Source organism: Acinonyx jubatus, chromosome C2, assembly GCF_027475565.1.
Source record: "Acinonyx jubatus isolate Ajub_Pintada_27869175 chromosome C2, VMU_Ajub_asm_v1.0, whole genome shotgun sequence".
In the NCBI taxonomy this organism is placed as follows: Eukaryota; Metazoa; Chordata; class Mammalia; order Carnivora; family Felidae; genus Acinonyx; species Acinonyx jubatus.
In genome coordinates this window covers 54674670-54700691 of record NC_069384.1, presented here as the reverse complement: position 1 = coordinate 54700691, position 26022 = coordinate 54674670, and the positions used below count along the sequence as shown (strand labels likewise).

The 26022-nt window shown below is 35.5% G+C and overlaps 1 protein-coding gene across 11 annotated transcripts in view; it reads right to left on the bottom strand.

Annotated features, from left to right (window-relative positions):
* Nucleotides 1-1639: 1639 nt before the first annotated feature.
* The window catches only part of DZIP3 (DAZ interacting zinc finger protein 3), a 98797-nt gene continuing 74414 nt past the window's right edge, over nucleotides 1640-26022 (bottom strand). For all 11 annotated transcript variants that reach the window (XM_027077674.2, XM_027077673.2, XM_027077677.2 and 8 more), the window contains 11 exons: nucleotides 23732-23800; nucleotides 19904-20000; nucleotides 18292-18395; nucleotides 16660-16747; nucleotides 15125-15226; nucleotides 11378-11503; nucleotides 8396-8538; nucleotides 6943-7063; nucleotides 6331-6474; nucleotides 6141-6242; nucleotides 1640-4333 (listed from right to left, as the gene is read on the bottom strand). In XM_027077674.2, coding sequence (XP_026933475.1) covers nucleotides 4223-4333; nucleotides 6141-6242; nucleotides 6331-6474; nucleotides 6943-7063; nucleotides 8396-8538; nucleotides 11378-11503; nucleotides 15125-15226; nucleotides 16660-16747; nucleotides 18292-18395; nucleotides 19904-20000; nucleotides 23732-23800 — 1207 coding nt within the window. In that variant the 3' untranslated portion in view covers nucleotides 1640-4222. The remainder of the gene's footprint in view (nucleotides 4334-6140; nucleotides 6243-6330; nucleotides 6475-6942; nucleotides 7064-8395; nucleotides 8539-11377; nucleotides 11504-15124; nucleotides 15227-16659; nucleotides 16748-18291; nucleotides 18396-19903; nucleotides 20001-23731; nucleotides 23801-26022) is intronic.

The window sequence follows — 26022 nt, the reverse complement described above, 5'->3', positions numbered from 1 at the left end:
TTCTCCTCACTTTGGAGTGGTGCTGGTCGGACTTTCAGGGGGCTGGATGCCTACTGAGGAGGGTGGGTCTGTGGGGCAATCCAGGGGCAGGGCATGTAGTGCTAGCAAGATAGGTGGAGAGTGTTAACAATGACTCACACAAGTATCTGGTTTTCCTGTCTGGAGAAGAGAAATGGTGCCTGCTGGTTCTCCACCCCTCTCCCCCACCGCACCCCCCAGAGAAATCTAAAGATCCCTGGCCTTCCAGTGTACATTCTGAAATTAGTAAATCAATCTCCTTCACATATACCCCAGGCACTTTTCAAATTGCTGCTTCTGTGCTGTCTTGAGTTACTAAGCTGACTCTTTAAGGGCAGGGACTCATTTTCCTATTGCCCTCCTGCTCTCCCAGACTTAAGGTGGCTGATCTTTAAAGTATGTTTTTAAAGCCCTGCTTATTTTAAATGCTCCTGAAGTTAAACACCACTGGTCTGCAAGGCCACATAAGGGGACTGGTCTTCCCAGTGTGGGTCCCCTGTGCCTGGAGTGCCTGGTATGAGGTCTCATCCTTTTCGCTTCTCCATTCTGGTGGTATCCCTCCCATTTGTGGTTACTCTCACCAGGGTTTTGGTTTCCACTCTTCATACCTTTTTCAATGTGATCTCCTCTCTACAATGGACTGTGGGAGGTCTGTTCTACCAGTCTTCAGGATGTTTCCAGAGTTAGCTGTATAAATACAGCTGCTATGTTGGTGGCCTGTGGGATGAGGTGAGCTCAGGTTCCTCCTACTCTGCCATCTTCTCTCTTCCCTGAACTTTCTCTCTTCCATTCACTCAATAAGGGTAGTTGAAGATTAAAAAAAAATCTTTAAGAATTTTATCAAGGAGCAAATTCCAACAGGTTGAATGACTAATGGAAAGTTTGCTACTTTAGAACACTAACTCTGTCAGGCAAGTAGTCTTTCCCCCATTTGACATAAGTTTTGGTTGAGAAAAGCAATTTTTTCATGATTATGTAACATGCCAACCATGAGCGTTCAATTCAAACACAGATCTGCCTGAGAAAGCCACTTTCTACTATTCCAATAGTAGACAAATTTTAGCATGCTTTAGAATATCTAACTATTGGGGTGCTCAATCCAAATACAGATCCAGATGGCCTCTTGGAATATGTATCTTTTATAAACACACCAGGTAAATGCGATATGGTCCAGGATCCATACTTAACTAGAGTCCATTAACTCTGAAAACTGCCTACTCAAGAAAATCAGAAATCATGTATCTTTAAATTAGTATTTGTTATTATTATCTGGCTATACACCAGCTATTCCTTAGCTACTAGAGTCCTAGAAGTCTTACCCAAGAGGCTATATGATAGAATATCCCAGGAACATTTTATAAGTATAGAGGATTCTTGTTAAATGTGAATCTGGTAAAAATAATAAACCTACCTTCCCTGAATTAACCATAAGATATAATTCATCATGATTGGGGCACTATTAATTATGTCAAAACAGTAGGAATTAATTAATTGGAACCATCCCGAGCAAACCAAGATATCTGAAGGAAAAACCAAACTAACTTTTTCTCACCATGTCCTACAACTATTATGTATTTTTATAAACTCAATACCATGTTCCTATTCAAAAAAAATTAGTAGGTTTACCATTTGTTTCATTTTATTTTGATGAATATTATTTACAAAGAAGAAAAAACCACTTTTCTTGTTTGTACAAAGTCAATCCAAAGTGGAGATGTATTTGTGAAGTACTAAAAGAGAACACCAAGGGACAGAAGATCTGCATTCAAATTAAACTGTCATTTTGTAGCTATGACCTTGGATTATTTTTCTTACTTGGGCCTCAGTTTCATCATATGTAAAATAAGGAATATCCACTAAACAACCACTTTAGAATTATCAGTGGATCAAATGAGGTAACAAGCATTCTGAAAGTATCTCAAAATAGCTGGAAAATGTTATAATTATAGACAAAATAAATTTGAAGGGAAACATTACAAGACATATCTTCTGACAGAAGCTATAATGATATTACTAGATGTTTACAGATTGTTTTTGATGTAAATGTTGCCACTTCCCTCATTGTATTCCCCCAGAAGGATGGGATTCTAGATCTCTCAGGAGCCACAGGATTGACAGTGAGTATTGTTTAAGATAGAAAGTCCCTGACAGTTGTCTTCATTGTTAGATTATACTTATCAAAAAGAAAAAAATACCATTACCTTCAGCACCTGTAGAATCGGACATGACTTTCAAAAGTACAATCCTACTACATTCTCACTACATAACAGCTACTGTGGTGAGTTCTCTGGCCCCATCCTTAGACTCAAGGATGGCCGAGTCAGCACCAAGAAATTCTTACAGACTGATTTTGTGAAGAATGCCTGTGACCAAGTGCCAGCACCTTCAAGAATTAGGACTGGCCCAGATGCTAATTATCCATATGATCTTAGGCAAGATGTACTTATGAAATGAGGTGATAGTCTTAGAGGATCATTCTGACATTCTATAAGTCTCAATGACTACCATCTTGGGTATTTTCCTATTCTTTGTCATAACAGAAAAAAAAATCACAGTTAAGCAGATATAGATGTTTTAAATAGATTTAAAACAGTTTCAGGATACATTGGAACTGATTAAAAGATAAAATCTTTTCCACATGAAGTGAAATCGTAGTTGTAAACAAACTAAGAAACATTTGTTTTACAAGATAATTTGCCATATGACCTCAAGGTATTAGACAATTTTTAAAGGCCTTATAATTTCTGAATTTTTCAATTGAGAGATTCTTGGCATTTTAAGTGTCTAGAAGACTGCCTTCATTTTTGGATATTTTCTTCTACATTTTCCAGTCTATTATCATTACAGAAGAAAACATTTAGCATACAATTACAGAAATAGATAATCAAACAGATTTAAAGTAACTTCAAGATACATTTACACTGAAATATACAGAGAAAATAGCTGAGTCAAAACACGCATTCACAGTCTCAATTTCATTAACTTATGGAAACTATTTAAATATGAACCGGGTAACATCTTACATGGTAACTGAATTCTTTAGATTTAACTAGAGACATGTATAACACTTACAACATTTACACAATACTATTTTCAAAATAGGGTTTTGACCTCTAAGAATAAAAGTTCTTAGTGACAAACTTTAGGCAGCAGCTTAGCCCAGTGGATATTAACTTTGTTCTAAGAAGCAGCTACATATAAACAGTCCCTCATACCCTGCAGCAAGACAAAAGTGATATTAAGAAACTTTTAAGGCAGAAAAAAAGAATCCTACAAGTGTAAGGTCCAATGACAATGTTTACAAATGAACATAAGATCTCAATTATTAACTGAGCAAGTGACTTAATTTACACATTAACTCCTTTCCTGTTTCAGATTCTGGGAATATTTATGCTTACCCTATTGTGCAAGGCATTGAGAACACAGAGGAGGATCGGACATGGTTTCAGTGGTGGGCTGGTATACGTTTAACAAACCCCTTCTTGGGAAGAGAATCCTTTACTTATAATATTTATGGATCCCTATGGTATAAATACTCCTATGTCCCATTTCAAGCTACCAACAATCTGGTAACTGGCTCACAAAATTCCTAACAATTCAATAGTCATCTCTTACAAACTATTATTAGCTAAGCTCCAATACACTACTGTATGGTCCCCACCCTCAAGTAGCTCGTAATCTCTTTGTGGGTACACACTTAAGAGGCTAGACAAGAACAGGGAAGATAGGGATAAAATTTAAATAATTCAATTACAGAATTTGTAAGCAGTTTTAAAACTCAAAAGGAACAAAATCTGTGTAATTTTTGTACTTGTTTTCTATTCCACTTTTCCTTTTAATTTCAGAAAATTAAAATGCAGCATGTTTTCAGTAAAGGGTAAGTGGAATAAGAAGGAAAAAGACAAGAAAAAACATCCCAAGATTTATGTTAACAGTGATGTTTCCATCAGAAGAAAATGCTTACTAAGATAAGGGCAAATATAATATAACTTTTAAAATTTAAGCCCTTTCAGTTCAGTTCCAAGTCCTGAAGATTTATCCTGTCCTCTTTGGCTGCAGCTTTGATGAGATTAGTATCGTGCAAAAGAAGCTAGCTAAAGAACACACTTCTTCACACCACTCACACTATCAGCTCATAATAAAAGGCAAAACTAAATTCTGGAATATGATAACTGAACTTCTTTTGCATAGTCACCTTCTTGGATCAGATCTTGGGTAAGTGCCGGCTGGGGTGACCAGGAAATTCTTCTGGTAACAAAACATGGAGTCTACAGGTTGGGCACGTCCCCTGTTGCATCAGCCAAGGTCTAATGCACTAAGGAGCAAAAATATTCATGTCAGACTCTCAGAGTTAGACTAACAGAGGTAACTGCTACACTATATAATCAGTTACCAGCCAACATGTCTTCTGGTGGATCTTAAAACCTTATCTAGTAGATTGCCAAGCCAATTGCTGCAATAATGGCACCTTCTCTGATTCACTAAGCAATATAGCTGGTAATAGCAGAACACCTTTTGGCCAGTTTATTCTATTAGGATCCTTTCTCCAAACCCAATTTTCAGGATGAGTACCAATTCTTCCTAACAAAGAGGTTGAGGAAACCTGCCACATATTTTTCCTCTAGTTAATTATATATTGTTCTCATTTATAATCCAGAAAAAAATACAAAAGTGACTAATACCCTGTACCAAGTGCTAATGGTGTTTTGAATTTAAAATCCCTAGATGATGGATATACTTTTCAGATGTCTTTTTGGTGAAAATGGAAGTATTCTTTAGCTATGAACTATCTATTAAGTCATTCGCTTGAGTAAAAACTCTCCAAAAACAAATCAATTTTACCTGTATAAATAATGAGAGCCAGGTCAGATGAGAGAAGATTAGGAATAGGCACTATACCATTTGCAACTACGTGGATGGAACTGGAGGGTTTTATGCTCAGTGAAATTAGTCAGAGAAAGACAAATATCATATGACTTCGCTCATATGAGGACTTTAAGACACAGAACAGATGAACATAAGGGAAGGGAAGCAAAAATAATATAAAAACAGGGAGGGGGACAAAACATAAGAGACTCTTAAATGTGGAAAACAAACAGAGGGTTACTGGAGGGGTTGTGGAGGGGGGATGGGCTAAGGAATCTACCCCTGAAATCATTGTTGCACCATATGCTAACTAACTTGGATGTAAATTAAAAACAAACAGAAAAAAGAATAGGCACTATATATTAGGCTCACTAATTGTAATAACCCTAGAAAAGTAACCTCAGTGGGTCACCTGCTTTCTATTCTACAGGCAATGGCAAAGAATAAGAAGTTTCATTAAACATTTATTTTCTAAATGGAAGCTTCAAATGGCTAAGTATCTTTCCTGGTCTTTTGGGAGTAGCCATTCTGTGTCTACTTCTTCATATCAGAGTAGATACAAACTATGTGTCACGTTATACATATACGGCTTGAATGAGCTGGCTACTTACTGTTCACTTCCCTGAGAAGTGTATGTAAGATTATCTTTTCCTGGGTCAAATTACATCTTTGCACCATTAGACTTGGATCATAAATTGTATATCAATAGCATTTGCACAGCAACACCAGAAATTAATCTATACAAATGCCAAGAATCAACAAAAGATATGCCAGTCTCAGATTTTTCTAATATCAAAACTGAAACTTGAGCACCTAAAAAGCAAATACAAGGCCCAGAAAGACTGTTAAGGTGAGTCTTTTGCTTTCTAAGGGAAGGGGTCATCAGTAAATGGGAACAAAGGACACTATATGTTATTTATAGCAAATTGAGATGAAGTGACACAGTTGCTGTGTCAATCAACATTCCCTCCAGTTCTATTTGAAACTACTCTGTATTATTTCAATTTCATCACTGTCTCTCTTTTCGTGTAAGGTATGTAGAGATCTGAGAAAGCACGGTGCAAAGTGGGGCTACGTATGGGGAAAACAGGCATCAATGTTTCTGTGTGGTTCTTCAAAGCCTGGAGTTCTTTCCCATGGAATTCGTAACACAGCTATAGCCATGATACATATAAATGACTTCAGGTAAGGCAGTATGAATCTTGCTTAGTTGATTAAATGGCAAAATATTTAAAAAGATAAGTTTAAAGGGTTACCTGAGAATGGAATTTGTGAGCACAAGGCAAAACTGAGAGGTTTTCTGGAGAGAGATTCTCATGACAAATCACACAAGGCTCCTCTTCTTCCTCCTCTTCATCCTAGGGAAAATACACACAGAAGGCCCAATTCAGCTCCTTTCTTTCTCCCAAATTTAAATGTATTTAGAATCAACAGTCTCATTCTCACCAAATTATTGTCTCCTTCCCATGTGGCAGGCCCTTGTGAACTAAGGGGCCTCCAGGCTGGTTTGGGGGGCTGGGCAGCATTAGACTGTGGAGGAGTGTGGCTGGGTGAAACACAGTTACCATTTGGCACAGATTTTCCTTGACTCTGAAAATAAGAATATTATACTTACTTTTTTTTTTTTTTTCAGAAGTGTTCAAAAACAGGAAGAATTGGTAGGATAGCATAGAAAATAGGGTACAGTGAGAATTAGCAAAAGGATAAAGGTCAATTAGATTTGTGAAAAATCCTGAAATAAAACGTTAGTAATATTACTTGTATACTCAAAGCCAAGTTAAAAACAACTCTATATGCCCTTTTAATTAAAACAAGTCTTTACAAAAATTAGAAATAATGTCTTCCTTTAGAGTCAAAGTAACCTAGAATCAATTCCAAGAGGATCATTTTTATTTGAGAATGATCAGGTAGTATTTCAAAAAGACTTACTATACCATTTAAGTTGAAGTTCAATTTTTAATAGATGTTTAATGTGATTACAGGTTATTGGAACAGACATGAAGATAATTAAGACTGCTAACTACCTGATACAGGTTTGTTTTTGTTTTTGTTTTTTACCTGTGATCTCTTGGGGTCAATAAATTGGGAAATCTTGTATACAATTTCATCAAATGTCAGTCCAGATAAGGATTTCCCATGAATGTCCTTCAATTTCCGTAAGAAATCCGTAAGCTCCTTTCTGGAAGAGGTCAAATAAAGAGCAGTGGTGATTTTTCCTACTGCCTTGAGAGCATGCCCTCTATACAAGTTACAAAATCCTATCGTATGATGGGTATGTAGAATAGAGATGTGGCCCTTTAGGTCTCTGATCTAAAGTCTACCTAAATTTATCTTAAACCAAAATGAAAACTCAAGTTTATTTAATATTTATTCTTTCCAAAAAAGAACTTTAACTGTTTTTGAAAACTTACTGTATGAAAATTGAGGTTGTTATCTACTTACTTATGTACTAAGCTCTTTATATCATGTCTCTAACTGCTCTTACTCAGGACTAAAGTACTCCTTTTAACTTGGGTTACTATAGGTCTCTTTTCTGTGTTAATATTTAATCTTTGTTTTGTTAATTTTACAAAATTAAAACTGAACAGAAAAGACACATTAAAATAATGTAGGTTTCTTTATCACACAATCAATACATTCCTTTTCAAATCCCATATTCCGTTGACTCAAAGTCTGTATACATTTTTGGTAGGATAGAATAGGATGAAATATTTTCTTTCCCAAATGAAGTGTCAGGTCATCAGCCTGGTAAACTACCTTGGAATGTATTCATTTTATACATTTTATATGTACATATACTTATAACTGTATTACAGTTCTATTTTCATTGTCTGTTCACTATATTTAGAAAACCATAATCCTGAAACATAACAATATGTTCATTAAATAAAAGTGTTAGCCTTCAAATGAAAATACTGGTTAAAAACTAGAATTATTTCCTTAAATACAAAAGGATTAAAAACTTCATTTCTGGAGAAGAAAAATATCTTTCTGCTAAAGTCAGAACTGTGAAAACCACAGCAAAATAATTATTTCTTGCATTTAACTGTGTTCCCTAACAAAAACTAAGAGCCCTAAATAAAATTAAGGAAATAGGAAAGTAAAACCTGATGTTTGGGCTTATATATATATATATATATGTATATATATATATATATATATATATATATATGTATATATATATAGCATACAATCAAAATTCATTTTGGAAAGAGGTTATTAATTATTGTAACTGGTGGCATTAAAATTGGATAGGCTTATGACTAGTTATACTTCTTAGTAAATGAGCAAACCTAAATTTAAAAATCTATTCTGTCATAATTTAAGACTAATCTATTTAGTGAAGAGGCTTAGCATTTATATTGAACACTGTCCCTTTAAATTTCATTTTCCTTACCAAGGCAATGGAAAGGAAATATATTTGTGTGTATGTTTGTTTCATTCCCCTAATTATGGTGGTGGAAAACGTAGAGTATGATCTGTACTCACAACTAAATAAAAATTAAGGTACCTGGTTTGTTGTGGAAAAGCAGTTTTCAGCCTGTCTATAATCCTCTCCCAATTCATCATGGGGGGGTCACTTCCCAGACCTGCACTGGGAGGAGGCCCAGCATCTCCCACAGGCGCCGGTACAGTCCAGGCTATACCAGTCATCTGAAAGGAACACAGTTATAACCCATCAGCTTCAGTTATTAGGAAGTAACATTCCATGACAACATGGTATTTCCATACCTCAGAAAGTGGGTAGAATGAAGAGGAAGAATATCGACCTATACATTCCCTTTTTAGAATTTTTTTAAAAATTTAACTAGCACAATAATACTTCTTGTTTTTAATTACCCTTATTTTGAAAAGGAGACATGTGAGTCTCCGTATATGAATAAATTACAGAAATACAGAGTATTTACTGCTGTATTTTAGAATAGTAAAGAAACAACTAGTGTGCTAAGAGGGGAATGAGTGAATTATAGCATATTTAATCAGGTCCTTAGAAACATATCTATATATCTGAGAAGAAGACATGCCCATGAAAGGTTTTTGTTTTGTTTCATTTGATTTTGTTTTTTTGAGAGAGAGGGAGAACATGCACATGCATGCATGAGCAGGGGAGAGGAAGAGGGAGAGAGAGAGAATCCTAAGCAGACTCCATGCCCAGTGCGGAGTCTGATGCAGGGCTTGATCTCACAATTGTGAGATCATGACCCGAGCCGAAATCAAGAGTCGGACACTTAACCAACTAAGCCACCTAAGTGCCCCATTATGTTTCATTTTTTTAAAAGTCTGTGGTATAGTATTTACGGTAGGGCTCTTTTTATATTAAATTAAAAAAATACATATGCATAGAAAAGGTCTCAAGTTATAAACAACTTGTAAACTGATTATTTCCTAGGATTTAACTGCAAAATAATTTTACTTTCTACTTTGTATATTTGTTATTTGCTTTTTTATGATTTAAAAAAAAATTTTTTTTTAAATTTACATCCAAATTAGTTAGCATATAGTGCAACAATGATTTCAGGAGTAGATTCCTTAGTGTCCCTTACCCATTTAGCCCATCCCCCCTCCCACACCCCCTGCAGTAACTCTCTGTTTGTTCTCCATATTTATGAGTCTCTTATGCTTTGTCCCTCCCTGCTTTTATTCTTTTTATTCCCTTATGTTCATCTGTTTTGTCTCTTAAAGTCCTCATATGAGTGAAGTCATATGATATTTGTCTTTCTCGGACTAATTTCACTGAGCATAATACCCTCCAGTTCCATCCACATAGTTGCAAATGGCAAGATTTCATTCTTTTTGATTGCTGAGTAATACTCCATTGTGTGTGTGTATACACACACACACCCCACATCTTCTTTATCCATTCATCCATCGATGGACATTTGGGCTCTTTCCATACTTTGGCTATTGTTGATAGTGCTGCTATAAACATGGGGGTGCATGTGTCCCTTCAAAACAGCACACCTGTATCCCGTGGATAAATGCCTAGTAGTGCAATTGCTCGGTCGTAGGGTAGTTCTATTTTTAGTTTTTTGAGGAACCTCCATACTATTTTCCAGAGTGCCTGCACTAGCTTGCATTTCCATTTTTTATGATTTTTCTAATTATAAAAGTAGTTTATGCTATAGTTGAATTTTCAAAGAAATAAAGATGAGACTACTACTAGAATGTCTGCCCCATGTCTCATGAATGTTACAGACAAAGGTGGTATGCAAGTTGTAGTGACACCTCTGAGCCATGAAACCATCAGTTTTGCCACATGTTATGGCATTTCTTCTTAGAAACTTTAAGACTCTAATTAATATCAGGAAGTGAACACTTTTAGCTGATTACTAGGATAATTATAAACATGACAACTTTTACCTAAGGCTTTACAGGTTATTTTCAAATATAAGATTACTCATGAAAGATTAGCAATTACTAACAGCTACTGAAGTAACTCCTACAAAGCCTACTTAGAGGAGAAAACTGCCCAGACATCTGGGTTTGCCTTAGTATCAACCTTTTCCCCAGGAATCAGAAAATAATCTTATTAGGTTGAGGTACTTCACAAAGTTTTCAATAAGGGTGTGTGTGTGTGTGTGTCTGTGTGTGTGCATGTATACACACACAAAACTATCTTTAATATAATGGTGGGGGAGCAAACCACATGAACAACACTGTGATATCATGGGGAATAAAGAGATGTGGTACTCAGTTAACATGTTAAGGTCTATGTACATATTTATTAGCAGAGTCAGCCTCTACAAAAATAAGAGTCCATCTGACTATATATTTCAAAGGGAGACTATTTATAGGTATAAAAAACTGACAAGAATGCACTTATGGAAAGTCAAGATTAGAGAATTTTCCTTAGTTAACATCAATCTTCTGGGACAAGATTTTTTTTTATTAAAAAACATTTACCTTTGCCAAGATTACAACTAATAATCCTGGCCATTTAAATTTTCTCTATTGCCTCTTCAGATTTGGATAAGGCTTATCTGGCTAGTTGTAGCTAGGAGGACGATTCATCACTTTATAGTATATTCCAAGGTGATGCAAATTATATTGTTTGTGTGCTACTATACATATGTGTGTATGTTTGTGCAAATAAAGTTTTTCTTTAGCTTTGTGGCATAATTTTGTTATGAATTGGCTTCTTTGCTTTCTAATTACCCATCAAACATGCTAAATATAAATTATCTATTAAAAATATCAATCTACCCTATATTGCCTATTATAGAAGCAAAACTATAAAATCCTATAAGGACTGTCTACTATAAAAAGGTATTTATCTTTGTCTCCAGAAGCTAAACCAGTATCAGCTAACAAAATAATATATGGAATGCTCTTAGCACAGCACTTCAAATGGAACTATTCATTTACCTGTCATTCAGTTATCCTCCCCTCCACTACTACCACCACCATCACCACCTATCAAATAAACAGAACACATTCATTCACAAAGTCTACTGTGGTGATAAAAACTATTCCACCAAAAAGGGATCTGTACCAGTGGGGCTCTAGGTTGGCCAGGTGCAGAGATGACTCCAGGGCAAACGGCAGGCATCTGAGGAACAGTGAGTATGGGTCTAAAGAAAGATTCTTTCATAAGAGGTCTTCCCAAGAACTGCTGCATCTAAAATAGAAAAGGTTAAAAAAAACAAAAACCCAATACATTTATATATTAAATAGTCAATGATCTAAATTCATAGAGCAATGTTTGGGGGAAAACAACTTGAAATCTAGATACAAAGCACTAGCATTAGAATTGGTGTTGTCATAACAGTTAAATGTACGCATTTTTGGAAAAGCAAAGGGTAGTGAATATACAAAAGAGCAGAGAGAGAAGAGAAGTGAGTTCTAGTCTCTCTTTCTACCTGGCTGGGTAACCAGGGATGCCAAGTTACTAATCTATAAAGCAGAGGGTTATTAGGTTAAGTGATTTTTAAAGTTCCCTCCCAACTATAATAATATAGGACTATGCTAAGAGGCTCCTCAATGAGTACTGTCCACACTGATGAATAATACTGATACTCAGAAATTATAAAGAACCAAAGCTGACTATAGAAAATATTACTTTCCTTGGTTACGCATTGGAGGGAACTTGTATCACCTGATGGATTTTGACTTTATGGTTAGCTCCAATGAGAGCAGAAAGCTGAAGTGCAGTGGGCCTGGGGCATAAACCCCCTTACAATGACTTGTAGACATGCTTATAGGTGTTACTGCACCTTCCAGGGGGCTGTGGAAAGCTAGCCCTTCTTAGCATCTAGCAATGGGATGGATACCTTACTGACTAGACTACAGAAGAGGACAGATTAAGTTTCTACTATGTGCCAAGTCTAGCACTGGCATAAACAGAAATTCAAATATTTTTTGAATTGGAAAAAAAATGAACATCAACACAGATCATAGGTTAATAGGGAACAATAAAATGAATACATGAGGTTGACACCAGATTCTTATTTAGTAGCACTAAAGGAAAGACATTGTGTATATCATTGTCTGTAAGTACTCTTGCTAAAAATACTGAACCTGATTCTAAGCAATGGTCTAGATCTAATCAACAGTTTATAGAAAATAGAACATGTACAATGACATCACAAGGATGCAATCAATTAAATCAATAATGTGGGAATCTGAACTTTTTTTAACAAATAAATGACATGAGTAAAAGAGAGGGGGTCGGGTAGCTGCTAGAGATTTAAAGAACAATGAGCCACATGCGAAGTTAAAACTTTATTTGTTTTTAAAAATAAGTTATTAAAAGAGTAATTATAATCAAATTGGAAATATTGCAAACAAGGTAAGAAAAAGGCATTTTTAAGGCAACTGGGAAATATAAATTTTAACTGGATTTTAGATATTAAAATGTTTAATTTTCTTAGGTAAAAAAATGGTGATACCATTATATCTAATAATAATATCTAATGGATATTAGATATTAAATTTTTTAATTTTCTTAGGTAAAAAAAATGGTGTTATCATTATATCCAACAATAATAATATCCTCATCTTTTAGGATGAACTATACATGGATGAGATTATATGATACGTACTTTAAAATATCCCAGTAGGAAGAAGAGGATGACATGAAACAAGATTAACAAAATGTTGGCTCTCTTAGTTCACAGAGGTTTGTTATACTATTCTATTTTTGTGTTTCAATTTTCATAATGTACAGTTTTTAAAGAATGAATGGATGGTGGGTATGAGTCAGTATTCCTGCTCTCTTTGCAGACAGCCACTACCTAATACTACTTGGGAGAATTAGATAGCCAGGGTACAAAACCCAAGATATAATAAAAACATATAAAAAATACTGGGTTAAACTGGGAAGAGTACCCCTTATTTCAGATTTCTCAGGTTAGACTACTATACATTTAAAGCCTGTTGACTATTCTTTATAATACTAGGATCTCAGAGATAGATGAACTCTTTTTCTGTATGTATGTATGTATATATATATATGTATGTATGTATGTATGTATATTTCAAGTTTTTATTTAAATTCTAGTTGACATATAATGTGATATTAGTTTAAGGAATATAATCTAGTGATTCATCACTTACATACATACCCATAGATGTATTTCAGTAACCAGGTCATCTAGTATAATTTCCTGGTGTTATACATGGAAAAACCAAAGTCCAGCATAGCTGATTTTTCCAAGAATAACATAGTTATTCAGAGAGTTAGGACTTAAACCCAGATCTCTAGTATGTTTCCATTGAATAATCTTAACTTACGGCAAATAGCATCGTTACATTTCTAGCATTTGCACTCTCAAACTGTTCCACTAATGTTTAGTGGTCGCTGATGCTTGCACTTGAACACAACTGTTAGTTTTGATCAAACACAGCGGTGATGCTAGTTAGGAAGCACAAAAGATAAACATGTACCTCTCAGATGTTAGCAGAAGGACGCACAGAGCTTAACTGCCAGTGGGGTTTTGCCCTTGACTAAACCTGGGTTAAGCCCCATCAGACATAAGAAAGCCTTCAAAGTGATGAGGATCTAGAGGTCAAAGTTTAACTACATATGTCAGCTATGGAGTTATCACTGGTATCAGACAGCTTGTGCTGATCTGGTTTCAAGAAACTTCAAAGAACAACTCTGTATGTGGCTTTGGAGTCTCTGGAGCCATTTTATATTTAGAGTTATCGGAGAGTTTAACTACAACCTATAGGTGGTAGTTTGAAAATGGGCAGAAAGCAGAGTTTCTAGAAATCATACAAGCATATGTGTTACTTCCTGTAGAACTACAAGGACTCTTTGGATTTCTCCATCATTTGCATATAATATTTCTTATCGAGGTAATTGAGTATGATGAAGTTCCAACCCTAGAATAATAATGTTCATAATGTAGTGCTCCTATAAAAACTGAACTAAAAATATAAAAGGCAATACTGCATTCTAAAGACCATGGTGTACACCATATAATGCTTTTAGCTTTGGATCCTGCTTTTGAAACACAGTGTAACTCCACCCAATTCACATAATTTTCAAGTTCTCTGATACACTCAACTAATTACAGAAATAACATTTTCAAAGTTCTACTACAAGCAGAAGTGCGGGGGTTGAAAGTGATTGGCCACTAAATATCTCACACCTTTCTCCTTTTCCTATTCCCAGATGTGTTTTGATAATAAAAATGATCACCTAATGGTTCTTTCCTGAAAGGTCTTTTGAAAAGCTGTGTGAATTTATTGGGCTAAGGTACTATGTTTCCCAGAAGGATAATATAAATAGTCCAACAGAGAGATAGCTGATTGAGACTCACTGATTCCCAGCAATAAGCAGGAAAGGGGCATAAATGGAAGCTACTAAAGGCAGAATAGGGATAAAAGTTAAGGAACGGAATGTTCAAAGTAGAAGTGGAGGGGTGAAGTCTAAACTGCTAGGGTACTATACTGAGATGGTTTAGTCATCTAGGGGTAACCTGAGAGCATTGGGAATTCTGCCCATCCATCAGTTTTCTCTTACCTTACAGGTGAGATTGACAGGATGCATGAGAATATATTACCTCTTTAGCTACCAAATACATCACTAAAATCCAGTGATACACCTATGTATTGGCATGGCTAAGCCAGTCAACTAGTTATATCATCTGGAAATAATATAGCAGGAATAGACATAATTACAAACAATATGCACAGTATGTGCCTATTCTATTTTGAACACACATTAAACATATAGCCCTTAGCACTTCATCAAGATGAAGATGGCAATTTTTCAAAATGTCCTATTTCTTACCAGTATGTCAGGATTAGGTGGTGGTGGAGGAAGCTGGATTGGAGGTAGGGTGCTCAAGGCAAACCCTTGCTTCACCTTGTTAATTTGTTCATTGTACTGTGTCTAGTAGAACAAGAGAAACAATATTTTAGAGCAAAATAAACCTCAAAGAAATAGCATATGGGAATACTCGATGCAGTTCTGAATAATAAAACACACAACAGTGATTCTCAACCAATTATGTCAGAAATAACATAAAAACAATTTTTGACATAAAGTAATTCTGTAACACACTATCCCCAAATGTACTGGCAACATACAAAGACACATAATTCACAGATCCTATGATAATTCTTCAGTATTTCCATAATTTTCAGCCCCAAAATGGGAATCACTGATAAAAAGTGAATAGTGTCTAAAGATTTAAGAAGCTGTAAGTAATATCGGGCTGATAAATATGGGAAAACAGTATTTGTAACGAAGAGTTGAGCTACTTGCAAATGTTCACTTTAAAAATTGGAGGGGAAATTTTATGGAATACTCATTAAATATCCACATTTTGTTTATCTCAGAGTTATACCTCTAGTTTTCTCTAGTATCATATATACCTTTGTTTTATCACATGGATTTTGCCAAAACTAAGACTCCAATCTCTGAAGCTTAACTACATACTCTCAAAAGTTTTTGGCATTGTTACTTCACAGTATTATTTTGTAAACAACCCACAGAGACTGGAAAAGAAATGAAACATTAGAAACTTCACACAGAAGACCTGTGCATGAAAGAAGACAAAGATGTAGCTGCTCTTGTGAGGCCAGTGAGTAAACCCAACAGAAATGCTAAGCATCACTGAAGACCTCATAACAAGAGTCTTGCAAAGAAACAGTCAAGACAGCCACCGGAAAAGCTGGACAAATAGGTAATGCTCTGAGGCAGTTGTCACAATTAAATGTCATTGTTTTGCTAGCAGTGTTGTGAAATCACAAAACACTGAACATTATATATTTACCTGAAGATATAAATACAAAAATATCCTAAGGCCAAATGAAGAAATTATTAAATATTCAGTAGGTTATCTCTTTAGATTACGTTAAGCATAGTCCTAATTCTATTAAATAATGAATAAATATTTCGCATTATGGAATAAGAACATAAAATCTAAGACTGAAAACCGAGACAGGTCTGCTTGATTGTCCTTTTAATTATATAAACACAGAATTACTCAGATCAAGTTATGACAATTATTTTTGATTACAGCAGAATCAGCTTTGGAATTCTAGGAAAATTAGGTGTGAAACACAATTTTTGAGTTCCTTTATTGTATGAAGGACTTGAAAGACCTGAAAAACTCACATGTATTAGCCTACGAGTCTGTCTACAATCAACTACATGGAAATATCGATGTCAAACCTTAAAAAGGCACAAATTGTAATAACTGAAAAAAAACCATGTTCTTCCTTAAATTTCTCCAGTAATTGTTATTAATGTTACATGTTTTCTTTATGTATATACCTCCTACAACATTCAATTTACTCTAAAGATACTTCAGCACTTACCCTGAGGAATGCAATCTTATTTCTAACATCTGTTACAATGGCATTCCAACTCTCTACTGCAGCCTTTAATTGAAGTGATTCCAGGTTACTGATGTAGGAAAGGAGACACAAGAGAAAGTTCTTTCTTTTTATATACCACATAGGTCTCTAAAAATTTCCATTATATTCTTTAGCATGTATGTAAATAATATAAAACAGCAACAAAATTACCTCCGACACCAACAATTACCTCAAATGGGCACAAAGTTGTATGGAAGGGTTTTGTTATTAAAAATAAAACAAAGACGGGGAATATATTTTCTTTTTCAAGAGCAAATACAACTTCTGCTTCCACAACACCAAGTGGTTTTCTATCGTGGCAATATTTTTTAGGACATATGAAATCTTTACACAGGAATCCCTCTGTTGAAGTAAGGAAGCAGAGAAGGCCGAACAGGGAAATGCCCTAGCCATCAAAAGCAGGAGCATCCTTCCAGATGCTGATTCCTCTTGGAAGCAGGTTTTAGACTATCTTCACAGTAGCCCTGACATCCCAGGGCCATAGGTGGCCTATCAGCTCTTGTGCAAATTCCTAAAAGATACCCTTACGGGAGGGCAAATCAGAAAGAACTACCTCTTCTGCGAGGATGAATTAGACTGTTGCCTCGATGCAGTGCATAAACTACACAAACACAGCAGCTCTGCCAAACATGCCCACCAGATGACTTAAGTAGGAACACCTTTGAGGTGTGGAAGGTCTGCCATCTCTAGAAGAGATTTCATGAGGCCTTTCAAAAGGCTCTATTAAAATATCCCCACCCCAGTGTCACCCAGCACACCAGTTTTAAAAGAGCAGAATAAGTTATCACTGAGATCATCTTATACAAAGAGGCTTGATAATATTTTAGTTTATAGAGTGCCCCTTCTCCCTCTAGCAAGCAAAGATAGACTGATCACTTACAACAGTGCTTCCCGGACCTGAATGCACATCAGTATATCCTGGGAATCTTGCTAAACATCAGAGAGTCTGATTCTTTAGAATTGAAGAATAATCATGATCATTAAAATGATCATCATTAAAAAAATAATGATGCCTTGGTCCCAGAAATTCTAATTTAGTTCATTCTTTAAGCATGAAGGTATACTCCATAAAATTATAAATTTAAGGACAGTCTCATGCAACCTGCCCCAAATTTAAAAATCACTTATTATCACACAGCAAGAAATTGGCTTTAACTTAGGATTTCAGGTGTTAATACTGATCTTTCCCTCAATGTATTCCGAAAGTATTTAAAATCAAGCATTAGAAGAGAAATCTATTAGAAAAAAGGTTTTCCACTTAGAATCCACCCCGTTTTGTAAATATCTAGTCTGGATGCATGTTTCTGAGATTTTTCATCTACTTCACTTAAGGGGAAGGGAAAAATTTGTCTGCAGCTATTACTGTGCTCAGATTTCTCAGTGCTTCAGGAAAAGCAACCAAGCAAAGGTATCAAAGTGATTAAATGAATTTTGAGGTTTAAAAAAAAATAAGGGTTTGTTTACTCCAAAGACTCTGGTGTCTTACATGTAAAACACAGATTATGTTTGACCTCAAAGCCTCTTGTTAGTATCTCTGAGATAAAGAAGCATTAAGGAAGAGTAAAATGTTACCTTGCCGCCATGTGAGTCACCCTGGCAAGCTGACTGAGGCATTCCTTTTCAGTCTGCTCTAGGTGGAGCAGACCAAAATCTCTACGACACTGTAAGAAGTACACCTACAGATTTTTGAGAGGAAGACAAAGAAGTTGAAGGTGTCCTTGTAAATGAACACGTTGTTTTCTAAATCATTTCTAGTAAAGGTGAAACTATTTCTCAATCTCTTCCAGCACCTGAGCCTCTTGACCATCCATAATACATTAGAAAAACTCTAATTCTGCAACTCTAACTTTTTTAGTCAATGGTTACTGAGTTGGTAACCATTCCAGAACATTAGTTTTTCAAGCTTGAACATACCCTGGTATCATCTGAGAAACTTTAAAAAAAAAATGGTGCCTTGGTCCCAGAAATTCTAATTTAATTGATACCAGGTAGAGCCTGAGTGCTAGGATTTTTTAAAGTTCTCAGGTAACTCTACTATGCAGCGAAGTTTAAGAAAACTCAAAAGATCCTGCTATTTGTTTTGTTAATTGAGGAAGGGATCAGAAAATAATAAGACCACACAGGAGGAGCATGCAGTCCAAATGGACTTTGGGAAGTCAATGGGTCCAATGTCTCCCCCATAGCAGGAATTCCTTCTGCACCATTATTGTTGCATGGTTACTTGGCCTCTGTTTTTTCTCAGTAATCACTCAATATTCACTGAAAGTAGATTATATTCTTGGATAGCATTAAGGGTTTATAAAATTAATCATGCAAGCAGAAAGAAACTTTCTGAGTAAAAGTAGTGAGAAACAAAATATACAAACTTGAGCTCTTAAAGTAATCTGAGGGTTTGGTTTTTCAGTTATAGCTAGCATTTTACTCTCCAGATTATTTTTGGTTCAGGTATCATTCCTTGATTGTTGACCTCCAGATTCCCAATTATTCTGCTAAAGAATAGAGCTCACCCATGACAGAGGTAGGAAGATATATAATCCTTTTAATGTTAGTGAACTCTCTAAAAATTTTTAGAGCGTTTGAAATAAAACATTTTATATCAAGTTTGAATATCTATAAATAAAAATTACATCCATACAGATAATCAATCACATGTCTTTTAGAAGAGACCCTAGTTGTGGTGTTCTAAGTTAACTTAGAACAAACTGTGAGTGACATTCTGGGGGTCTAGAAGGTAAGTTGGTTTTTGAAATTGGGAGTGTATGATGTATATGTGTTTTGGGAAGATCTACATAGGAACTAACAAAGAAAGGAGATATTATCTCCAGCAGCAGTAAAATGTTATTCTTATAAACTTGGCTTAGTGACCTGGCTTCATGAGAATTTTCCCAAAATGTGTGTATTTCCTATATATACTGAAGCAGACCAATCTCCTGAAGTCATCTGGGGAGGAAAACAACATAAGATCATCAACAATGAAGTAATCATGTACAAAATTGCAATGAGTCAAAGAGCACAGAAGTTGGAGTTATGTTTTCTGGTTGGTCCTAAGATGACTTATTTGTTTATTCAGAAATAAGGTTTTTTTTTCAATTCTTTAGTATACTAGTATACAAGGAAAACTTCCCTCCCCAACCCCATCTCTCTCTCTCTCCTTATTTATGTTATTTATGTATTTATGTATTACCTCAGCTGTTAAAGCTCTGCTAGTTTCTGCATTCAGTTTGTTTAAGTATGTTTTAATTGTGCTTTCCAGATTATGCTTCTCCATTTCCCACTGAGATCTGAAATATATGACCATTAAAGAATTAACAACACTGCAGCAAGGATAGGCTTTTCTACCTTATTCAGGAGGGAGAAAGATACAAAACTATTCAATGAGTAAGAAATAATTTCTTGTAAAAGTTTACAGCATATAAAAGTAAGAGAAGAGGGGCGCCTCGGTGGCTCAGTGGTTAAGCGTCTGACTTCGGCTCAGGTCATGATCTCAAGGTTCGTGAGTTCGAGCCCTTCGGCTCAGGTCATGATCTCAAGGGTCGTGAGTTCAAGCCCTGCGTCGGGCTCTGTGCTGACCACTCAGAGCCTGGAGCCTGCCTCGGATTATGTGTCTTCCTCCCTCTCTGCCCCTCCCCTGCACATGCTCTGTGTCTCTCAATAATAAGTAAACGTTAAAAAAAAATTTTTTTTAAAGCAAGAGAAGACATTTACTTAACCCTTACTGTTATCCTTTACTATTAAGAGTGCAGAAGTTTTAAAGTTGTCAATATAGGGGCTATGATTTAAAAGTTGGCTCTGAGAGGCACCTGAGTGGCTCAGTTGGTTAAGCATCCGACTTTGGCTCCGGTAATGATCTTGCGGTTAGTGGGTTTGAGCCCCTTTCATGCTATGTGCTGACAGTTCAAAGCCTGGAGCCTGTTTCGGATTCTGTGTCTCCCTCTCTCTCTCTCTGCTATTCCTCTACTCACTCTCTCTCTCTCTCTCTCTCTCAAAAATAAATAAACATTAAAAACTTTTTTTTAATGATAAAAAAAATAAAACTTGGCTCTGAAATAAAGTTGTCCGATGATGAATCTGATTTCTGAAACTTAATAAATGTGAAACCTTGGGCAAGTTACTTAACTTCTCTATACCTGTTTCTTTGCATGTGAAAATGGAGAATACTGTAGTAATTACCTCAAAGACCTGTTGTGAAAATTCATTCAGATAACATACATAAAAATATTTTGTGTTTAATACACATTAAGTACTAAATAAATGTAAGCTATTATTATTTATAAATTTCACATAAAGTTTCTATAACCTTTCTGTATCCCCAAATAGCAACTACAAAAGGTTTTTATTATCCCTGCCATCACTGAATTAAAATATTGCACTGGTTGCCTCAGTGCTCACATTCAACACCTTAGAATGAAAACAAATCCTACAGCTTGAGAGGGAGAGAGGGAGATGATGAGGACACTACTTATGAAGGACATTATGGAGAAAGACTACCTATAAGGTTTGACTTTTTCCCATCCCATTTCAGATTCCTACACCTGAGCCCCAAATTCTAAAATTTTTGTTTAATGTTTATTTCTTTCTGAGAGAGAGACAGAGCATGAGTGGGGGAGGGGCACAGAGAGAGGGAGACACAGAATCAGAAGCAGGCTCTAGGCTCTGAGCTGTCAGCACAGATACCGACACGGGGCTCAAACTCACAAACCATGAGATATGACCTGAGCCGAAGTCGGTTGCTCAACCGACTGAGCCATCCAGGCGCCCCACCTGAGCCCCAAACTCTAGAGCACACAAACTAAATTATGACTTTAAAGGAAACAAATGGAAATATAATCTTGTAATAGGGATGTTTCCAAAGGCTATCCTCATTGTTTCATTATTAGAAACACTTGGATACTTGCATACTTAACAAACATTAATGAGAAGCTTGATAAAACAATATACTGTATTGTTAATACCACTAAGGCTACAGTGTTTTCAGGGAAAAAAAATATTCAAGGACATATATTAATTCAACCAAAAGGAATTATTATGCCCTTGAATATTGTACAAAATCGCCTACAAGAACAGGAGAAAAAATAAATTAGAAAATAAATTAGACTCCAACAAAATTAAAAACTTTTGTGTTTTCAAGCACATTATCAAGAAAGTAAAAAGACAACTCACAGAATGGGAGAAAATATTTGCAAATCATGTATCTGATTAAGGACCTATATCTAGAACATGTGTAGAACTCTGAAAACTCAACAAAAGACAACCCAATTTAATGCATAGGGGCACTTGTACCCCAATGTTTATAGCAGCATTTTCAACAATAGCCAAATTGTGGAAAAAGCCTAAATGTCCATCAACTGATAAATGGATAAAGAAATTGTGGTTTATATACACAAGAGTACTATGTGGCAATGAGAAAGAATGAAATATGGCCCTTTGTAGCAACATGGATGGGACTGGAGAGTGTGATGCTAAGTGAAATAAGCCATACAGAGAAAGACAGATACCATATGTTTTCACTCTTATGTGGATCCTGAGAAACTTAACAGAAACCCATGGGGGAGGGGAAGGGAAAAAAAAAAAAGAGGTTAGAGTGGGAGAGAGCCAAAGCATAAGAGACTGTTAAAAACTGAGAACAAACTGAGGGTTGATGGGGGGTGGGAGGGTGGGGAGGGGAGGTGATGGGCACTGAAGAGGGCATCTTTTGGGAAGAGCACTGGGTGTTGTATGGAAACCAATTTGACAATAAATTTCATATATTAAAAAAAAATAATAATAAATAAATAAAATTTAAAAATGGCCTAAGGATTTGAATAGACATTTCTCCAAGTAGATACACAAATAGCCAACAGGCACATGAGAAATATTCAACATATTTAATCATTAAGAAAATGCAAATAAAAAACCACAATGATCAACTACTTCACATCCACTACAATGAGTAAAATGAAGACAGATAATCTAACAAGTATCTGTGAGGATGTGGAGAAAGCAGAACCCACATGCATTGCTGGTGGGATTGTAAAATGTGCAGTTACTTGGAAAATAGTTTGGTAGTTCCTCAAAAATTTAACCAGAGTTTACTACATGTCTCGGCAATTCCACTCCTAGGTATACACCCAAGGGAATTGAAAACCTTATGCTCATACAAAAATTCACTTACAGATGTTCATAACAGTATTATTCATAATAGTGAAAAAATGGAAACAAATGTTCATCTGCTGATGAAAAGGTCAACAAATTTTAGTATATCCCTACAATAGAATATTATTTACCCATAAAAAGGAATGAGTACTGATAACATGCTACAATATGGATGAACCTGGAGAACATTAAGTTAAAGAAGTTAATCATAAGAGGGTATTTATTATACAATTATATTTATATGAAATGTCCAGAATAAGGCAAATCCAGAGCAACAAATGATAGATTAATGACTGCCAGAAGCTAGGGGAGGGGAGGAGGAGTGATTTCTAATGTATCCAGAATTTCTTTAGGGTGATAAGAATGTTCTGAAATCATACAAAGGTGATGGTTGTATACCTCTGTGAACATCCTGAAAGTCAATGAATTGTATAACTTAACACAGTGAATTTTATGCTATGTTTACTGAATCTAAGTTCCCAAAAAGTTACCTATAGGCAAAAATATGTCAATGAGAATAAAACTCAGCCAGTTTCATAAATCAGTCACACCTAGCACTATTGAGCGATAAGAACACATAAGCTCTAGTCCCTGGCAAGCTTATTGTGGCACTACAACTTTGCTCATCTAATCTCCCTCAGCAGTTTTCTAGGGCCAGAACTAAGGCAAATATATGTCCCAATTTGCCTAGGGCACTTCCAATTTATAACTGTTGTCCCAGTGTAATTATTAATAATGCTACTGCTCAATTTTATGCTCTAAAGTGCCCCAGTTTGGATAATAAATTATACGGCTACCCTGGCCAGAACATGCTGAGTGGAATACCTAAGAGTTTCAGAGATGCACATATACTAAACCAAATCAACAGCCAAGTTTATACCTTTTCATGGAAAGTTGCTCCTTAAGATTCTTGATTTCATGATCTTTAGCGTGGCTCTGACGCTGTAATCTAAGAAAAAATGTAAGTCATAAATATTAGAAATTGTCATTAATACAGTCAGAACAGCTCTACTTGTAGCTGAGGAGGGACTAAATATGACCATTTTGAACCACAAATATTAAGCCTGAAAATAGACTCCTACAACTAGACCTGCTGCAATTTATCTTCCGATGTCTGATTTACTGACTTCCCAAAGAAAGTACTAAGGTCGAACCCCATCAATTAGAAGCTAAAGAGAACTTGTACCCCCACTTCAAAGACTCAGAAAAATGTCTTTAGCTCTTTGTACCTTAGTTTACCCACTAGAAAACACCAATGGTATGTTTTAATTTTCTAGGCCTATGATAGAACTGGTAACTTTAACTTGATTACAAAGTTGTTATGTCAAGTCATACAAATTCATACAAACTATTAAAGGGTTAAAGTCTGAAAGAAACCCGATATTATTTGCTGTGTGCAAATAAGAATTTTAATTAAAATAGTAAATTATAACAGGGGAGTCACCGACATCACCTAATCATGGGAAGACTGGGTAAAAATAAATCAGAAAACATCATTTGCAGTTAGCTTAAATATTAATATGCAAGAAGCTACTACGAGAAGTGAAAAGTAATACTTTTTAGTTGATGTATGTTCACAAACCATCTCTGATACTCCTTCATTGTGTTGCTGTATTTCTCCTCACAACTAAGTTTTTACACTAACCCATTAATTTGCTACAATATGAAGACATTTACAGCAAAAGCGCATTTCTCGTTAAGTCTCTGATATGTTGAGACACTTGAGATACATAGGAATTCTGGTTAATATAAATTATTGGAATGATAGCCTTAAAACAATGACTTTTTTATTATTATTTTTAAATATATATTTTAATGTTTATTTATTTTTGAGAGAGAAAGAGACAGCATGAGCCAGGGAGGAATAGAGGGAGGGAGTAACACAGAATCCGAAGCAGGCTCCAGGCTCTGGGGTCTCAGTACAGAGCCCCACACAGGGCTCGAACTCATAGACCATGAGATCATGACCTGAGCTGAAGTCAGATGCTTAACCGCCTGAGCCACCCAGGTGCCCTAAAACAATGACTTTAAATGTTGGTTGTATTGCTTACTATTAAATTTCAGAGATTACCCACTCACCTTTACTCCAAGCTTTTTAGAAGCTATAGAGACTTATAATCAATGTTCTATTGAACTAAAAATGCAATGAAAAGAAATCAGGTCTGTTTCTATACAAAAAAGATCATGTTCTCAAGTAAAGAATAAGAAAGACAAGCTTTGTTACTCAAGCAAGGTATGCAGGAGTATGTAGAGAGTTGAAAAAGAGGTAATAAGATTTTTTAAATTGACATCCTCCTTTCCTTTGTACGCTTCCATTTTGTCAATATTTTTCCTAACTATAGTTTAGACGGCAATAAAGAGTTGACAGAGCTTGGTGGGGAATTCAGAAGACCTGGATTCTCAAATAATAGAGGATAAGGTAGGCATAGTTTCTATCATCCAGCTTGGATAGGAAACAGCTATCTATGTTCAAGCAGTCATAACTTCTTAGTCCTATTTTCTCATGAATAACATTAGAGCAGGATTAGATGTTCTTTTCTGACAGATCTCAAGTTACTCTGGCTGGCTATCATGTTTCTTATATGGGTTTTACTGACAGTGTTACTTAACATTTATTAAGTGCTTATTGTAATTTGTGCAAAATATGTTGCTATTATATAAATCTTTCTGCTAATTCTGCAATTATCATCAACAAACATTTACCAAACATTTAGTGTAGGACTGACATTGAATTAGGCCAAAGAAACAAGATTTCTTTGCTTTCCAATAAGCATCATGTTCTAAAGTAAAAGAAATCAACATTTTATAATTTAAAAATACTTATACATTTATCATATACTTTTGGGACATGTTCAAGTGAATAAAACAAAGGCTTAAAAGCTATATGAGAACACACACTGTGCTTGCTCATGTTTCCGCTCAGCCTACATGCCCTGTGTTTTCTCCCATCTCATTCTATGTAGTCGAGGTTCAATACTATCTTCAATGAAGTTCTTCCTTATCACAACAATCAAAAGTACTCTTTTTACCCTACAAAATCCCTATTAAGTATAGCTCCACTTGACAGTTATTTACATGTACAGCTGGGCCTTGAACAACATAGGGGTTAGGGATGCTGATAGCTATCCCTGACAAACGCAGTTGAAAATCTGTGTATATAACTTCTGACTC